At 36.1% G+C, this 17,711-nt stretch overlaps 3 protein-coding genes across 3 annotated transcripts in view; 1 reads left to right on the top strand and 2 right to left on the bottom strand.

The window, feature by feature from the left end:
* Nucleotides 1-1,735: 1,735 nt before the first annotated feature.
* LOC21405469 (pentatricopeptide repeat-containing protein At2g13600) lies at nt 1,736-3,975 on the bottom strand. The gene has a single exon (XM_010096608.2). The coding sequence runs from the start codon at nt 3,939-3,941 to the stop codon at nt 2,100-2,102; it is 1,842 nt and encodes a 613-aa protein (XP_010094910.1). The 5' UTR covers nt 3,942-3,975; the 3' UTR covers nt 1,736-2,099.
* A 5,087-nt stretch (nt 3,976-9,062) lies between these two features.
* On the top strand, nt 9,063-10,716 carry LOC21405466 (hydrophobic protein RCI2B). The gene is made up of 3 exons (XM_010096605.2): nt 9,063-9,268; nt 9,405-9,518; nt 10,394-10,716. Exons 1-2 carry the CDS (start codon nt 9,179-9,181, stop codon nt 9,486-9,488), a joined length of 174 nt encoding a protein of 57 aa, XP_010094907.1. The 5' UTR covers nt 9,063-9,178; the 3' UTR covers nt 9,489-9,518; nt 10,394-10,716.
* Nucleotides 10,717-12,009: 1,293 nt separating this feature from the next.
* LOC112091319 (anaphase-promoting complex subunit 11) overlaps nt 12,010-17,711 on the bottom strand; it is a 22,361-nt gene continuing 16,659 nt past the window's right edge. Inside the window, exon 4 of the mRNA XM_024164639.1 lies at nt 12,010-12,450. Coding sequence (XP_024020407.1) covers nt 12,335-12,450 — 116 coding nt within the window. The 3' untranslated portion in view covers nt 12,010-12,334. The remainder of the gene's footprint in view (nt 12,451-17,711) is intronic.

The raw sequence follows: 17,711 nt of genomic DNA, 5'->3' as shown, positions 1-17,711 counted from the left end.
ACTGAAACAAAAGGCTCTTAGATTCTTCTTTATCATAATTGAAGCCATAACTGGAAGGGTCAATATCGCGAATTCTGAGGGCTAATTTTTCGCTATTGTACCACAAGTTCTTCTCTTTGGATGCTTCCAAATTTGAGAATTGGGTTTCGGAGAAATAGCCTTCAGTCTCCATTAACTCCTCCATTTTCCTCAATATCTCATAAATCTCATCCGTCCTAGAATGCAACTTATTGTGGGCGGTAAAGACAAAGGTTTTGTTCTTGACATCAATCCAGCTACATCCAGGCTCCTTTTGTAAATCTCCAAACTTTACGTTATTTATTTTTATTGAACTCCAAATTATGTTGTTTTTCTCATTCTTCCAAAGAAAAAAAGTTTGATGTGTTTCTTCTTCTCCTCCTCCTCCGCCGTTTTCCAACTTATAGAAGTAGTACGGTGGCTGAAAATATTTTTTTCAAGAGTGTCCGTAATGAAGGGTTTTTTTTTTTTTTTTTTTTTTTTTTTTTTTTTTTTTTTTTTAAGCAACTCTCTTAAGCACTATTTTCTCATATAGAATTTTTTCTCTAATTTGTCCTTATTAAAGTAATAAACACATTTTTTAATCAAACTCTTCAAGACTTTAATTCATGTATCAAAAATTTTAATAAATTGATCAATATGTGTTGGAGAATTTCAGATTTGAGATGATGAAAAGAATATAAAAATCAAGAAGAGGGTGTGAAGCGTATAGGAATACTTTCTTTTAAGGTTTTATTTGCCTTCACTTCTCAAAGTTTGTTAATGAGTTTTAATGACAAATTACCCCCAAGATACAACAAACCCTTGAATATAATATCCGGCAAAAATATTGAGTTCCAAAACAATTATAAGTATGTATTTTTTGAATGCATTGATTAAAGACAGGGATGCATACATGCTCTTTAAACGTTACAACCTTTCACATAAAAATGTATTTTTCAATTTGAAGGTTATCTTTTATTGGCTGATGCACTTATCACAATAGTTATGTTTATTGTTAATAAGTACTCAGATATGTGAGAAAACATATCACAAATGGATGCAATGATTCAAGAACTTTTCAGATCATTAAAACACACGAAAACACGTTTTTCAGTAGCAATTTGCGCTGCAGCAGATGACATTCACGCTGCAGCGTTCGGGCATCACAAAACAGACCTGAGAGGTCTGTTTTGTGCGCGCTGCTTTGTGCGCTGCCGCGCGCTTGTGCGCGCCTGTTTTCACAAATGTGTTTTAAGTCAAAATTTTGTGATATTGTAATTGAGAGATATATTACAATCTCTCTAACAATATGCACACATATAAAATGTACTTCCAACTAGTTAATGGTATTAAGAGTTGATTTTATTAACGGTTATAATATTTTTCACACTTTTAATTTGTATCCCTGTAACAAAATCCTATCTCCGCACGGTACATAAGAATATTTAATATATATATATATAAATATATATGTATGTATGTATATGTATAGATGCTTCAATCAAAGCGTGCATTTCAACTAAATATTATATATGTATAGCGTAGTAGAACACGTGAATAAAATTATTTGAGATAATAAAGAATGAATAATAAAAGAAAAAAAGATACAATGCTAGTGAAAACTCTATCGCTACAGTATTGAAAGCTCTATGTACTCTACTAGTCTTCATTACTTTAGACTAGTAAAATATCTGCATCACATTTACAATACATGATCCAAAATCAAGGGAGTGAAAGTGTCATCGCGTCTCCTTCGGTGTTTTGTTGTTTTTTTCCTGATCAATTAGAACTTGATCTAGGACTTCTTTGTGTATCAAACTCCCTGAGAATTCTTGGCGGGCCCAGACAAAAAAAGAAATTGGGATTAGAATATTACTGAAGGAATTCCACCAGATTTCTTGACAGAAAAGTATATATGCGAAGAACAATATCATGCTTTTTGGGGCATATAGATTCTTGCTAAAGCTTTTGAACTAGTAATAAAGTTAAAGGAACAACATTCATCTAATCATGTCTGTTATCTGTCGTAGATGAAAACGTTCAGGCATTGTGTTGGGTTTCAACACATACCCCTTCATTCTTCAGTAACTCCAATTTTCTCAATATCTCGAAATCTCATCTGTCCTAGAATGCGACTTATCATGGGCAGTAAACACAATGGTTTTGTTCTTGATATCAATCCAGCTACATCCAGGCTCCTTTCTTACCCTATTAAGCCCCATCAACCTCCTAACATCATCAGCTTCTTTCAACCTTCCATTGTTTGTGTACATATTACAGAGTTGCACATAGTTTCCGGGATTATTTGGTTCCAAGCAGAAAAGCTTTTCTGCAACTTGTCTGCCCATTTCAAGATTGTTATGATCCTTGCAAGCACCAAGCAAAGCTCCCCAACTTGACGAATTCGGTCTGATTGGCATTGACTCTATAAACCTCCTAGCCTCATCCAATCGACCTGCACGACTGAGCAAGTCAACCATGCAAGCATAGTGTTCATGCCCGGGGATGATACCATGCATTTCGGTCATTGAGTTGAAGTACTCAAAACCTTCTTCTACAAGCCCAGCATGGCTACAAGCTGACAGAACCGAAACGAAAGTTATGTAATTAGGCTTGATTCCATCTCCTAACATTGCACGAAATGATTCAAACACTTGGTTTGCGCAGCCATGTTGTTGGTAAGCTGCAATCATAGCAGTCCAACAAACCACATTGCGGTCCTCATTTTCTTCAAACACGCAGTAAGCATCATTCAGGTTCCCGCATCTGGAGTACATTTTTATCAATGAATTTGCGACACACAAAATCCTCATAAACCCAGATTTTATTATCTGTTCATGGATCATTGTGCCTTGATCAAGAGCTGCTAGGCAAGCGGAAGCTCCAAGGACAGAAGAGTAAGATGCTTCGTCAGGTCTTATACCTTCCCTTCTCATAGCCCAAAAATAGTTGCAAGCATTCTCAAAGTTGCGATTGGTAACGCATCCATTTATCATTATATTCCATGTAACAATGTCTCTATCCGCGTCCCCCATTATCCGAAACAACTTAAGAGCGTGGTCAAACAACCCACATTTCAAATACATGTCCATTAGAGAGTTTTCAACATAAACTAACATTTCCAAGCCATGCTTCAGAATTACACCATGAACTTGTCTACCGAATTCCACAGCCCCAATGTTGGCGCAAGCACTCAACACGCTCGAAAAGCTCACCTGATCAGGACAAACCGAACTCTCCCGAGAAAACTCCATAAAAAACTCAACAGCCCGCTCATAAAACCCGTTCCTTAAAAGCCTGACAATCATAGTGTTCCACGAAACACGATTTCTCTCAGGCATTTTATCGAACACCTTCCGCGCAGAAATTACGTCCCCACACTTCCCGTACATATCAAGCAACGCACTGCAAACAAAAACATGGGTCTCAAACCCAAGCTTCCAAATCAGAGAATGCAGTTGCTCGCCGTGAACCGCAATTTCGGTGTCGGCGCAAGCGGGCAAAGCCGCGGAGAAAGTGAAGTGGTTTGGCAACACATGAGCAGAGGAAATCATCTGGCTAAACAAAGACAAAGCTTCGAAGGGCTCGTGAGAATGGTAAAGGCGAGTGACGAGAGTGGTCCAAGCGACGACGTTTTTGGGGATGCCACGGGCGGCGGAGAAGAGGAGCAGGCTCCGGCGGATGTGGCCGCATTGGGCGTAGGAATTGAGGAGGTTGTTGAAGAGGAAAGGGAGGGAAATGTAGCCGTTTGTGATGAGCTGGGCGTGGATTTCGGAGGCGTGTTTGAGGTTCTTGGTTTGGATAGTGTTGTTCAGGAGATTGTTAAGATGGGTAGGAGAAGAAGAGGGTGTAATTTTCGATGTGTGAACAAAGAGCTTGAAGAGAGAAGGTGAAGAGAGAAACGGCTTGTTTTTTGGATTTGGAGGGAAACGAAGCAACATGGTAGTGTGGTATTATGTCACAAAGTTTTGCAAAGTTCGAGTTAAATTGGACGACTTTTTTCCTTGAACAATTGTTGACCATTGTGCGTTTAACATTTTTTAAACGCGTTGGCAACCTGATTAGCAATCCTAAAGTTCTAATGATATCATGCTTTTTTTTTTATACTCATTTGTCGGTTTTTTTTTTTCCTCTCTTTTATTTGAAGAAACTTGATTGGTTAGTTATGAGTTTTATATAATTATGGTTATAAATCAAGAGTAGTAATGTCATTGCAAATTAACACTCCATTTGGTATGAAGGATGGAGAAAGGATAAAGGGAGTTTGAGAGAAAAGAAATGTGAGGGATATAAAGAATTATAATAATTTTTTATATTATTTGATGGAAGGAAGGGAGAGTTGAAAGACTATTTACTTAATTATTATATTGTTTATTTCTACTATTTGTTAGTAATTTCTTTTAAAGGATGAAAAGTCTCTTTAATTAAATTTGAGTGAATTTGTTACATCTTCTGATAAGAATTTAAATTAGTGACCCAAAAGAAAATTCTCTCAGTCTATGTCCCTTCAACTAAATAAAAGATTTACTCTCTCCCTCCTCCATTGAACAAGAGTAGATAGTTTTTAAGATGGATACTGGTAATCGAACAATTGTATTATTAACCCATTTTTTTATCTTCTTCCTCCTTCACGCAATAATCTTCCTCCTAGGCTACATTGTACATTGATTTTGGAGAAAGAGGCAAAATTTATATACTAGAGGTAAATAAGTTTATTTACCGGTAAATTTATTATTTAGTACAACACAGTTTAAAACAAGCTAAGGTTTCAAAAAAAAAAAAAAATGATTACTATAATTTTTGCATTTTTTTTTATATAAATAGAATGTAGATTGGTTTTGCTTACTTGACTGTTTCTGCTACTGTCTGGGCCTGATGTCAATAATGGGCTATCAATTTGGATCATATCTCAGTCTGATGACGCTTTATTTCGGCCAGGTCGGTCGGCACTTCCAGAATCTAGTACAACCGAATAAAGTATTCACCAGAAATAGATTTAAAAAAAGAAAGGAAAATGAGGGAAATGACAGAATTACATGAGTAATTACAATAAATAGCATATATTAAGAGTGGGTTGAGTAACGGAGCGTTTGTTTTCTATGATTTTAAATCATAATTTATAATTTTTTATAATATTTTTTCTCACTAAAAATATATATAAAATAAAAATAATTCTAAATCATGATTCTAAATACATAAATCAAACATCATTTAAAAAAATTTAAATTCTCTGTTTTAATATACAATAAAATGCCAATAATACCCATACATTTAGAATAAAATGCTTTCCACGTGGCGATTCTTATTCGTCCGCTCAAAAGGTATCCACGTGTCACCAACTAAATGAATAAACAAACTGACCTCAGTATAAACGGAGCAGTCAATCCTGAGCTGGATTTAGTGGTTGACAGTCCACTGCCAAGTGTCCCAGTCTCATTGGATGAGGGAAAACGTTGCGGGACCCACCTGCACAAAAGCTGTCGAGTAGTCCCCGGCCCCTCTGCTAGATGCGCGGCTATCCGCGCTTGTTTTTCACGCGCCCATCGTGACCATTGGTTGCATTGATCCGACGGCTAGAAAAATCCCGGTTTAATTATTTTAATATTATTAGTTATTATATTTATTTATTTTAGAGTGATTTTGTGGTCTGATTATGTTCATTTTGACACCGTTTTGTACAAAATTTTTAATACTACTTAGATAAAAATACGAGAGATAATACAAACGAGAAAAATTTAATTTAAATAATCAACTTAAATTTAAAAAAACTGTAAACTAAAATAAAATTACCTCAAATTAAATTTAACAAAATAGGTCATACTGCGGGGGCTCCTCCTCCGCACCCCCAACGAGATCAATAATGAGTTACATGATCGGGTCTATCGGTCCAATCCATCCACTACCACCATATACTCCTACAAATTTTTCATAATTAAAGCTCTGCCACATATGTCACACTACGAGCTTTTTAGGACCTGACCAAATAGAATTAGGGTCACTATACTCTAACTAACACTTTCTTTTATGCCTTTTTTCGCGTTCGTTTCTTTTTTTAAAAAACAATTTGCATATTAGTTATTTTGAATAGATCACACGTGTAACTTAGAATTATTTCCATTTCTCAATTATTATTATTATTATTTATTTATTTATTTATTTTTAAGTCATTTGTAGCCTGATTTTTAGCAACGTTTTGTGCCGAATTTTTAATGCTACACAAATAAAAATATTTAGATAATTTGTATGAATTGTAATCATTTTACTATCATCTTGCACTAACTTTTCGATACTACTCACATGAAAATATTCTAAATAATTCTAATAAAAAAATAAATTCAAACAAAACATAATAAAACTAATTAAAAATACAATAAAATTAGTTAGAATCTTTTTTGGATTAGAGGTATCTTTTTTTCTTTTTTTATATTTTTTTGAAAAATAATTTATATAACCGTTATTTTTAAATGAATATACGCGTCAAAAACTAGTGTGTATTAAAAAAAAATTTGACGGTTGATCTTTCTTATAAAAAGGCATTTATGTGTACAAAATATATAGATTGGACATATAAATATTGTTTGAAATATTTCGACATTTGCAATTACTGATATTTTTAATTTCAATGTAAAATAATGTAGTAAATAGATAGATATGATTGATTGGGGGCCTTATTTAAGATGAGGCCTTAATTTGACTAAGGGCAGAGCCGGCTCCGTAATATAGGTGCACCAATGCAATTAGTGAAAAAACACTAAGCCTGTTTTGTTGGAGGATTCGTTCTCTAATTCGAATTATAATTTATAGTTCATTATAGTATTTTTTCTCACAAAAAATACATATAAATTGAAAATAATTCTAATCTCATGGTTCTAATTCATGTACTAAACATGCTCTAAATGCTTAGCCAAAAAAAATACTAAATGACAAAGAAAAGTGTTTTTTGAAACACACGTTGCGGACTTAAAAAAAGAAATACACATTGGATATCTGTCGCACGTGGGAAGGCGGTTGGGTCATGTTCTGCCCTGTGATTTAGGATGGTTATGTAAACGTGTACCGTGTGCCATGTGTGTGCGAAATAAGATAAGTGGACGTTTAGTTCATAAATTCGATTCTATTATTTAAAATTATTTTTTATTTACGTGTATTTTTATGAGAAAAAATACTATAATGAGTCACAAGTCACAAATCATGAAACGAATCCTCCCACTAAACACCCCATGAGTTTCTTTGCCGTCCTATGTTTGAGGCCTACATCACTGCCGTTGATTCTGATCTCGCGGCAAACATACGAACCGTTGATACGATTCCACAGCCTATGAAGCATCACGCGCTTTTTCATTGCCGTGGGAAACACCGCACTTTTTTCTTTATTCTCAATTCTTAAATATTCAAACCACTTGAAAACGATAATGGTAAGGATAGCGATTACCACAACAATTTCAGAAATGTTTCACAGATTTACATTTCGCAAAATAGCAAAAAAGAATTTTGGTCCCCTGAAAAAAAAAATGAATTTTGGTCCAAATTTGGCAAATAAATAGAAGTTATGTACCTCTTTTCAAAAAAAAAAAAAGGGTTTTTGTACCTCTTTCTTTTTCATTCAAATCCCCTCCCAGTACTACTATAGATGACTTAAACTTCTTTTCTCAAAAAAAAAAAAAAACCTTAAAAGTTAAAATTTTGTACATAGCAATTTACAAAATCATCAATAAATCATCTTTCTAGTCATGAATTATTTTCTGCCAGGACTTTTGAGTTTCTAACCCTCAAAATTTCAAATACAGTAAAACCTCTATAAATGAATATTGTTAGGACTAAAAAGAAATATTATCTTAAAGAGATTATTTATTTATTGATAAATGAATAATTTATTAATTTACAAAAAGTTTTATGTTTTAATTACTTTTATACACGTACCTTTTCTTTTACCAAGATTGATGTATGAGTTATAAATAAGAAAGATAATGGTATGTGGTCAAAAATTAATATGTGTACATAGAGAATTGCAAAAGTTATCATGTACATTATGAAAAAAAAATTAATTGTTATTATGTACATGCATAGAAGCCCAAAATTGATGTATACGATACCTACATTTAACATGAAGGTTAATAAGTACTTGGACATAAAATAAATGTATTTTTCAAATTTAATACCATGGAAGATGAAGTGTTTTAAGATGTTCAAGCAATAGTAACTTTAAATAACTACTTGTTTTCAAAAAAAAAAAAAAAAAAAAAAAAAAAAAAAAAAAAAACCCAGATGTAGTGCATGTTTTGTAAAAAAAATTAAGATGAGGTTGAGTTCAATTTAGGTAAAAACAAAAACCAAATGTCTTTAGATACATATTTTGTAAAAAAGTTGAATTGAAAAAATATAAGTTGTAAAGAAAAAAACTATTTAATATTATGAATTATATATATTTTTTTTAATTTTTAATTTTTATTTTTGTTGGGCCCTAAAGAATGAAAAAAATTATTATCCTATGCATTTAGTGAGATTATTAATTTAGTAAATTAGTCCGAGTCGAGACCGAAATTTTTTTTTATTTAAGCGAGGTTGTTAATTTTTTTATTAAGGTTTTACTGTACGTAATAATTTGTACCTGCATGTGATCTTTTGAACTGTTCTTCGACGCATACTTTACACAACATAAAGCGGAATCACAGACGAAGCTAGACAATTATGCATAAGTGATATATATAATTATTGAAATATATATATATATATATATTATAAAATTATATATACACACATGTATGAACATATATGCGTGTGTATTTAAAACGTATGAATATTTTATGAATGATAACGGGGTACGTGGTCCAATCAAAAAGAAGAGAAGAAAGAAAGTTTGCACATGTATGGCATCATATATGTGGACCACGTGGCACATTCATGAGACTGTGAGCTGTATTTGATTCCGAGCTAAAGCCCAAGGGAGGGTGAGATTTCCTGGCATATCTTTACAGGCTTAAGGAACCGCGTACAGGATTCTATATAACAAACCAATGAGCACCAACACGTGGCATCTGAACGTCTCTATATATTACCGCACCACGTCCTTGCTGTTTCATTCACAAATTCAAGCAGTTACTTACTTGCACCGCGTACTTGAAGTTGGAGTATAATTTTCTCTCAAGGTTTTTTTTTTTTCCCTAGAAAGTGACGGAAAATGCGAGGCCAAGGCTCAGCCACCTGCGTAGACATCCTCTTGGCAATCATCTTGCCTCCCCTTGGTGTCTTCCTCAAGTTTGGCTGCAGGGTCTGATCTTAATTTTGCTCTTTCTCTAAGCTAAATTTAAATATTTAATTTTTTAATAAATCTTCTTCGATGAGGAATTTATTTTCAATTATGGTTTTTAATTTGTGCCTGGTTTGATGGATGATTGATTGATCAGGCGGAATTCTGGATCTGTTTGTTGCTGACTTTGTTTGGATATCTCCCTGGCATCATATACGCTGTTTATATCATCACTAAGTGATCACATATAGCTTTATTAATCTTCACTTCTGTAAGTACCTAGTTTTCTCTCTTCCTCTCCTTCGTCTTCATATTTAGTGCTGATTTTACAATTCATTGATGTGTGCTTCAAAAAAAAAAAAAAAAAAAAAAAAAAAAAAAAAAAAAAAAAAAAAAGAAAGGAAAGAGTAGTACTTGATCTTGTGCTAAAAACAAGAAATTTTTTTTCTTTTAATTTTATTTACCTTGGTGGGATCGACACAAACTCCCTCAAAACCCCGCCTTACCTAAACCTGGTGTCACTAGATCAAACAGTCTTACACGAATGAAATTTTTTCTGTAGGAGTATTCTTTGAGAAAAATTAAACAATTGAATATCACGTCTTACCAAATGTTCATAGCTTCCAAATTTCCAAAGCTTGAAGGTCTAGATTTAATTAAGTGGATTTTGTGACTTTGATTCGTACATGTAAATCAGAAGTGTGTGCGCGTGCGTAATAGTCAAATCCTTTCGTCTTCTTCTTTCTTTTTTCTTTTTTTAAAGAATTAGGTGATCAATAAAAGTTCCTTTTGTTTAAAATTAATTTTTACAAATAATTAGATATTACCTCATTGATAATTGATATATTTTTCAATTTGTACTTTTTCTATATTCTTCTCACATCTCTATATCACAATGTATCAAGTAATTTACAAGTTTGGTAAACAATGTTTATTAAATCAACAAGCATTTATTCTGATTATCATGGCCTATCAAGCCAAATCCTACTCACATCACATTGTTATGTCTAATGAAAAGGACATACCATCTAATGCACGGATGAGACAAATAATTGATATGACTAATTCCCTAATCACCTGAAAAATTCTTCATTTAAGAAAATTTGTTCCTATACTAATTGTTTTTCAATCTTTCACGTTGGGCAGGTGGAAGAATGTGAAGGGTGTGTTTGTCTTGTCGTTTTGGATTTTGTACTTGTCTTTAACCGTTTAATGGATAATGTTGATCTGGTGTTATAGCCACATGGACGGTCGATTCCTCATTAGTGTGTCCCAATATCAGAAATTCATCGCTTAAATATATATATGTATACATATATATATATATATTATTCCATTTGTTTCCTGTAAAGCTTGGCTGTTGGTTTTGTGATTAGACAAAATATAATGAGGTGTCAATTATCAATGTTAAAGTCTCATAGAACGTAATTCCCTTTTTTCTATTTTTAATGTGATTGTTCTTTTACTTATTATCCTTTTCATTTTGCCTTTGAAGGAAGTATCATTGCAAGCATCTGTAGCGTTCTTTTTAAGCAAAAGAAAATTCAAATCTGCCTTTTCTTTTTGTGCCATCTTTATTCTACTTTTTATATGGAAAAAGATCATACATAAATCAAGACTATCCACATACGAATTTAAAAAAGGTTTATATCCTATATCTAAAATTATCATCTAAGATATGCATACATCACAGAGAATCGAATCAATTTTTTTTTTTTTTTTCCCCTAATTGTATAAAAACTACACGTAATGTAACATATCATCAATAGTTTGAATCAATATAATATTTGCCAGACGTCGGTTCAAGTAAATTGTTTGGTTCAGACCATGTTTACCAAAGGGAATTAAAAAGCTAGCATAATCATAGTGAAAGATCATGAAAAACGACAACAAAGGAAGGAAGCTATAACCTGCCTGACTGCCTCCCAACATAATCACTTTTATGTTGATCCTTTAGCCAATTAGTTTTGTTTGCCAAGTCCTTTCGGTAATTTGGACCGTTCTCTATGTAAAATCCCAACAAAACTAAAGTATGCTTTTACCTATAGTAGTGGTAGGAGCCAAACTCTCAAATCATACTTGGACGTGGCCATTTTTTTGCTGGTCTTGCAACCAGGTGTGCCACACCAACTTAGCGTTTTCCCTTTTTCCCTTTATTTTTCTATTTTATTTTTTGAATAAATTCCTATCAATGGTTGCTTAAAAATACAAGTACTCTCTTCTTCGTTCTTTTTTTTTCCCCCCCTTAAATAAAAGCGTGGAAAGGGCCAATAACCCCAATGAGAAATGTTTACAATGAGCTATTATTACTTGTGTTGTGGAGATAAAACGCGTCACCTCAGCTCCATTAAAGACTAATAAGGGGTAAGCTAAAACTTCAAATTACTTTAAAGCTCTTTTGCTGAGTTCGACGCTATTCAAGAGAAGTCCGATACTACTAGGCTAGTGACCCTTTTCTTCTTGAGCAATAATAGAAGAAAACGCCTTTTAAAACTCTTTTAAGTTTAGTCGAAGAGTATTAAAACTAATAATAATTCAGTATCTTACATTTTTTTTTTAAAAGTCGCCGAGGAGGATAACGTGACCAACTTTCCTTCCACGTAGTAACAATACAAATAAAAAACATAAAACGAGAAACTTCTTCACCCTTCTAATCCTATAAAAAATCAACGGGAAATTTCGTTGTGACACGAGTATATAATAATTTAAAAAAAAATCGAAACGCACAGTCGGCTGTCTCCACTTCTATTACATGTGGAATTGCGTAAAACGTCAAACTGAGCTTCCAATCCAAATAAATTCTGGTAAAAGATCCCGTCAAAAAGTGCATGAAAGCAACCCCTAAACCGAGTAATATCCAAATTGATAAGCTTTAAAGATCATCAAAACTAACACGAACTTTGGTTATACATCCTTATCCATTTGGTGCTTACTAAAATAAGATAACTTGTTGTACAAGTCATTAAGTGACATATTGAACAGTTAAACATCAACATTACCAGTGATAATTCCCCAGAAAAATAAAGCAGGAAACAGTTCGAGACTTTTTGTTTACTTACATGAGTCTTATTAAAAAACAAATAAATCTCATCCTTTGAATTGCCATTCCCTACGGCACATGGGGCAATGGGCCTGAGAAGACTGTGAATTCACCCATTTTAAGATGCAATGAAGATGGAACGCGTGGTTGCATGCACCCCATACTGCAATACCAAGCCAGTTATTATTCTATAAGAAAATAAATCTTCACATCTTTGGAGTTCTACAAATTGCAATTTTAAATGGGAAGAGAAAACTGCTTGAAACAAGAATTAAATACTCATTCGATGTGCCCCTAAATTCAGAATCTAGTTCTGATGTCACTCTCAATGTTGATCATGCAAAGGAATGCGCGAAGCATGAACACCTAACTCACTCCTCAATCATGTGTTTATCGCTTAATATTTGTAATAGTTACAAATAATTATAGTTGACTGTCGGATAGATAGGGTTGTTTATTACTTTATTTTACCTCTATAAAGGTGCCTTATCGCATGACGCCCCTTGAACTAGTAGAGCTCCGGAAGTAGTTGGATGAGCTCCTTCAAGTAGGCTTCATTCGGCCATCAAAAGCACGATTTGGAGCCCCGGTGGTATTTTAAAAGAAGCAGGATGGGACCCTATGTCTTTGCATTGACTACTGGGCCTTGAACAAGTTAACCGTGCGCAACACCTACCCCATTCCGCTAATAGCAGACCTTTTCGACCAGTTGAGCCATGCCAAGTTCTTCACGAAGCTTTGATTTGCGCTCTGGATACTACCAGGTGAGGATTGCGGAAGGGGATGAATCAAAGACTACGTGTGTCACTCGATATGGCGTTTTTGAGTTCTTGGTGATGCCATTCGGGTTGACGAATTCGCCAGCCACATTCTGCACACTAATGAACCAAGTATTCCACGACTTTCTCGAAATGTTTGTGGTTGTCTACTTGGATGATATTGTGGTCTACAGTGCAACTCTAGAAGAGCATAAGGAGCACTTGAAGTTGGTTTTTCAGAAGCTACGGGACAACCAACTATATGTCAAGAAGGAAAAATACTCATTTGCACAGGAGAGCATCAAGTTCCTTGGCCACATTATCGATTGCGGACATATCCACATGGATTTGGGAAAGGTGAAGGCCATCCAAGAGTGGAGGGTGCCAACCAACGTAAAGGAACTAAACTCATTTCTCGGATTGGCCAACTACTACCGGCGTTTTGTGGAGGGCTATTCCAAGAAAGCCGCACCCTTGACCGAGTTGTTGAAGAAGGGTGTTACATGGATTTGGAGCGACCAGTGCCAGAAAGCGTTTGAGAGTCTAAAAGAAGCCATGATGAAGGATCCTGTATTGGCGAAGCTGTTTGAAGTGCAAACGGATGCGTCAAACTTTGCCTTGGGCGGGGTGTTACTACAAGGGGGCCATATCCCGTGGCCTACGAAAGTCGGAAGCTAGCGGAATGGAGAGAAGGTATACGGCTCAAGAGAAGGAGCTTCTAGCCGTGATACATTGCTTACGGGTGTGGAGACACTACCTATTGGGGTTTAGGTTTGTCGTGAAGATAGTTAGTCATTTTCTCACTCAACCGAAGCTCACTCCGAAGTAGGCACGGTGGCAGGAATTTGTAGCTGAATTTTGATGCGATAGGTGGAGCACAATGGCAAGTGGCACAACATCCAAGAGATCCACTGAGTCTACCAAGTGGTCCGGTGACAAGGCAAACACATGGAGGCCCAAAACAAGTCCAAATCCGGATGAAGAAGAACCTAGTCACCTCAAATTGGCCGAATTGGGCCTAGGGAAAGACTTTATGTCTGAATTGGCCTTGGAGTGTATAGGGTCCGAATTGGACTTGGACTTAGATTAGGGTGGCCGAGTTTGGGCTTTAGGCTTAGATAATTAAACTTTTTTAGTTTCTTTCTTTAGGGTAAAATCGCAACCTATATAAATAGGGATGCTAAACTCGTTTTTAATTAATTAATGAATTATTATTGATATTGAGGTTTCTCATATTCGTGCTTCTTGGTTCTTGAGAAGACTTTGAACTTGCGTTCAACAATCGAACTTATCATTGAGATTAATAGGTGAATTCTTGATAATCTTTGTGTAGCGTTCTCTATCCTTCGTAGTTCTTAGTTCGTATCTTGATAGACAACGGGTTAAGGCTCAACAATCTTGCGTCTTGAAGATCTTGAGGTTGTGATCCGCGTTTGGTGTTAGGTCTCGTCGCGTCGTTGGCGAGGTTCATATTAGTTGGTATCAGAGCTTTGGTTCCAAGGCAAGTTTGACTATCTTTAATCGTTTTCCTAGGGTCTTGGGGTTTCAATTCGAGTTCTTCCTTTTGTTCTTGCTTTGCTTTGGAATTTTCGAATTATTCCAAAAAAAAAAAAGAGTCGGGTTCCTAGGGTTATTTTCCTTGTTGAGGTCGAATTTCATATTCTCAAAAAAAAAAAAAAAAAAAAAAACGGAATTCTTAAGGTTCTTGAGGCCGAATTTAAGATATAGCCTCTAAATCCTTCCTTCCTTTGTTGCTATTCCTTGGCCGAGTTTAGGATAAAAGCTTTTCCTAAACCTAGTTGGAATTCAATTAGGTTTTCCTTCCTTGTTGCAATCCTTTGGCCGAAACTTCATAAGGGAGTCCGAGTTTCAATCAAATTCGACCTAGCTTCTTTTATTAGCCAAACTTTGCGATTAAAAAAAAAAAAAAAAACAAATCCGAGAAAAAAAAAATCGGAGTACTGTACCTTAAAACAGCCATAACTTTTGATTCAGGAATCGTTACGGGACGTATAATATATCAAATCAAAGATCTTTTCGAGCTCTACAATCTTCACCGGGCGGAGCCCAGTGCCTTGTTTTTGGGGCCAAAATTCGATCGTTTTCACTAGTTTCGGAGCTTTTTAATTTTACTGGTTCGTTCGGTTGCCAATAACTTGATTGTTACTTGAAAAACTGTGTTTTTGAGTCCGATTAAGAACTCAAGAAGACACAACGAGTGGGAGAGAAAAAGGCAAGAGTGGTGAGAACATCGGAGGGTAAAAGCCATTGAGTGACAAACACGAGTATCAAAAAATATATATATATACACATCAGGAGTGAAACACGTGAGGGGGTGCTTGTGAGGTTTCTAACTTTGTTTTGCAGATTTTAATCATGTCTCACAACCAAGGCGAACATCAAACCGAAGAGGTTCAACAAGAAGCCAATCCGCCTACACAACATCCGAATCTACAGATGCAGGCATTGATAGGGGAGATGAGGCGAATGATGAGGGTGGGATTAGAACAACTTCATGAGACGATGGATAAGCTAGAAGAATGAGTGCAACAAAATAATCCCCTTAGGCAGCCACCTAGGCGTGTGCCAACCGGGGATCAATGGGATGAGTTTGAGGATGAAGAGGAGCTTGAGGATCCACCAATGAACCGGGATAGGTTTGGGAGAGGGAATAGAGAAGATAGGATGGGTAGACCTAGGCGAGATGATGATTTGGGAAGCATTAAGGTGAAGATCCCATCCTTCCAGGGCAAGAGTGATCCCGAAAAGAGTGATCCCGAGGTGTATCTTGAGTGGAAGAAATGTATGGAGATGGTCTTTGATTATCATAACTACTTAGAGCTCAAAAAGGTAAAACTCGCTGCAATTGAATTCACCGATTATGCTATCGTTTGGTGGGACCAATTGTTACAGGATAGGAGAAGAAACCGAGAACGATCCGTCGAGACATGGGACGAGATGAAGACTATCATGAGGCGGCGTTTTGTTCCAAGCTACTACCACCGAGAGTTATTTAACAAGTTGCAACACCTAACTCAAGGCTCCAAGAGCGCAGATGATTACTACAAAGAAATGGAAATTGCAATGATCCGCACGAATGTGGAAGAGGACCGTGAAGCAACCATGGCAAGATTCTTGCATGGTCTAAATCGTGAAATAGCGGATGTAGTAGAGATGCAATATTATGTGGAGCTAACGGATATGGTGCACCAAGCCATCAAAGTAGAACAATTGAGAAGAAAGAACATGGCTAGGAAGGGAATGAACGTGGCTGCCACAAACTCATGGGAACCAGCCCCTAAACGGGATGAGTTTCCTATGCCAAGACCTAAGATTGAACCCTCTAAGGATGCCAAGCAAGCTGAGACATCAAAGCAAGTTAACCCCGAATCCTCTACAGATAGAAACCGCGACATTAAATGTTTTAAATGTCAAGGCAGAGGGCACATAGCTAGCCAATGTCCGAATAGAAGAGTGATGGTGATAAACGCCCAAGGAGAGATTGAGTCGGATGAAGAGGAAGAAGAGGTAGATGACATGCCATCTCTTGAAGATGCCTATGAAGGACAACATGCGGTGGAGGGAGAAGCATTAGTGGCAAGGCGAGCCCTTAGTGTGCAGGTTAAGGAAGAAGAAAACAACCAACGGGAGAACTTGTTTCATACACGGTGCTTTGTAAATAACAAAGTTTGCAGCCTTATCATTGACGGTGGGTGTTGCACAAATGTGGCTAGCACCGAAGTAGTGGAGAAGTTGGCATTACCTACCTTGAAACATCCACGGCCATACCGGCTTCAATGGCTCAATAATTGCGGAGAAATCAAGATAACGAAATAGGTGATGGTGACATTTTCCATTGAGAAATATGAGGATGAGGTGCTTTGTGACGTGGTACCTATGCACGCATGTCACATTCTATTGGGAAGACCATGGCAGTACGGTCGGCAAGTCACACATGACAGTTTCACCAATAGGTACACTTTTACCATTAAAAGACAACCCATATCCCTTGTCCCATTGACTCCCAAACAGGTTCTTGAAGACCAACTAAATTTGCAAAAGGCAAAGGAAAAGAGAGGAAAAAGAGAGACCGAAAAAGAAAGAAGAGAAAAAGAGAGAAGAAAATGAGAGGAAAGAAGTTGAGAGAGGCAAAAACATGAGAAATCACGAGGGGGAAAACAAGAGAGTTACAGCCTTGATGAGAGAAAATAATTACAATTTCATGGCTACAAAAAGTGAGATTAAGAGAGCTTTACTATCACACCAGCCCCTTATAGTGCTCACGCACAAGGAGGCTCTTTTGAATACTAACGATCATGCCGGTTCTTTGCCGAGCAATGTTTCTTTCTTGCAGGAGTTCGAGGATGTAATCCCAGAAGAGATGCCTCCTGACTTACCTCCAATTCGGGAACTTGAACATCAAAGTGACTTCATACCTGGTGCATCAATTCCAAAGAGTGACGATTTGAGGACAAATCCTTTTTAAGAGGGAGAGAATGATGCGATAGGTGGAGCACAAGGACAAGTGGCGCAACATCCAAGAGATCCACTGAGTCTACCAAGTGGTCTGGTGACAAGGCAAACACATGGAGGCCCAAAACAAGTCCAAATCCGGATGAAGAAGAACTTAGTCACCTAAAATAGGCCGAATTGGGCATAGGGAAAG

The sequence above is a fragment of the Morus notabilis genome, unplaced genomic scaffold (genome assembly GCF_000414095.1).
Source record: "Morus notabilis unplaced genomic scaffold, ASM41409v2 Scaffold283, whole genome shotgun sequence".
Taxonomy (NCBI): Eukaryota; Viridiplantae; Streptophyta; class Magnoliopsida; order Rosales; family Moraceae; genus Morus; species Morus notabilis.
Note: the sequence above shows the minus strand (reverse complement) of the source record. Positions and strands in the feature narration are given on the sequence as shown.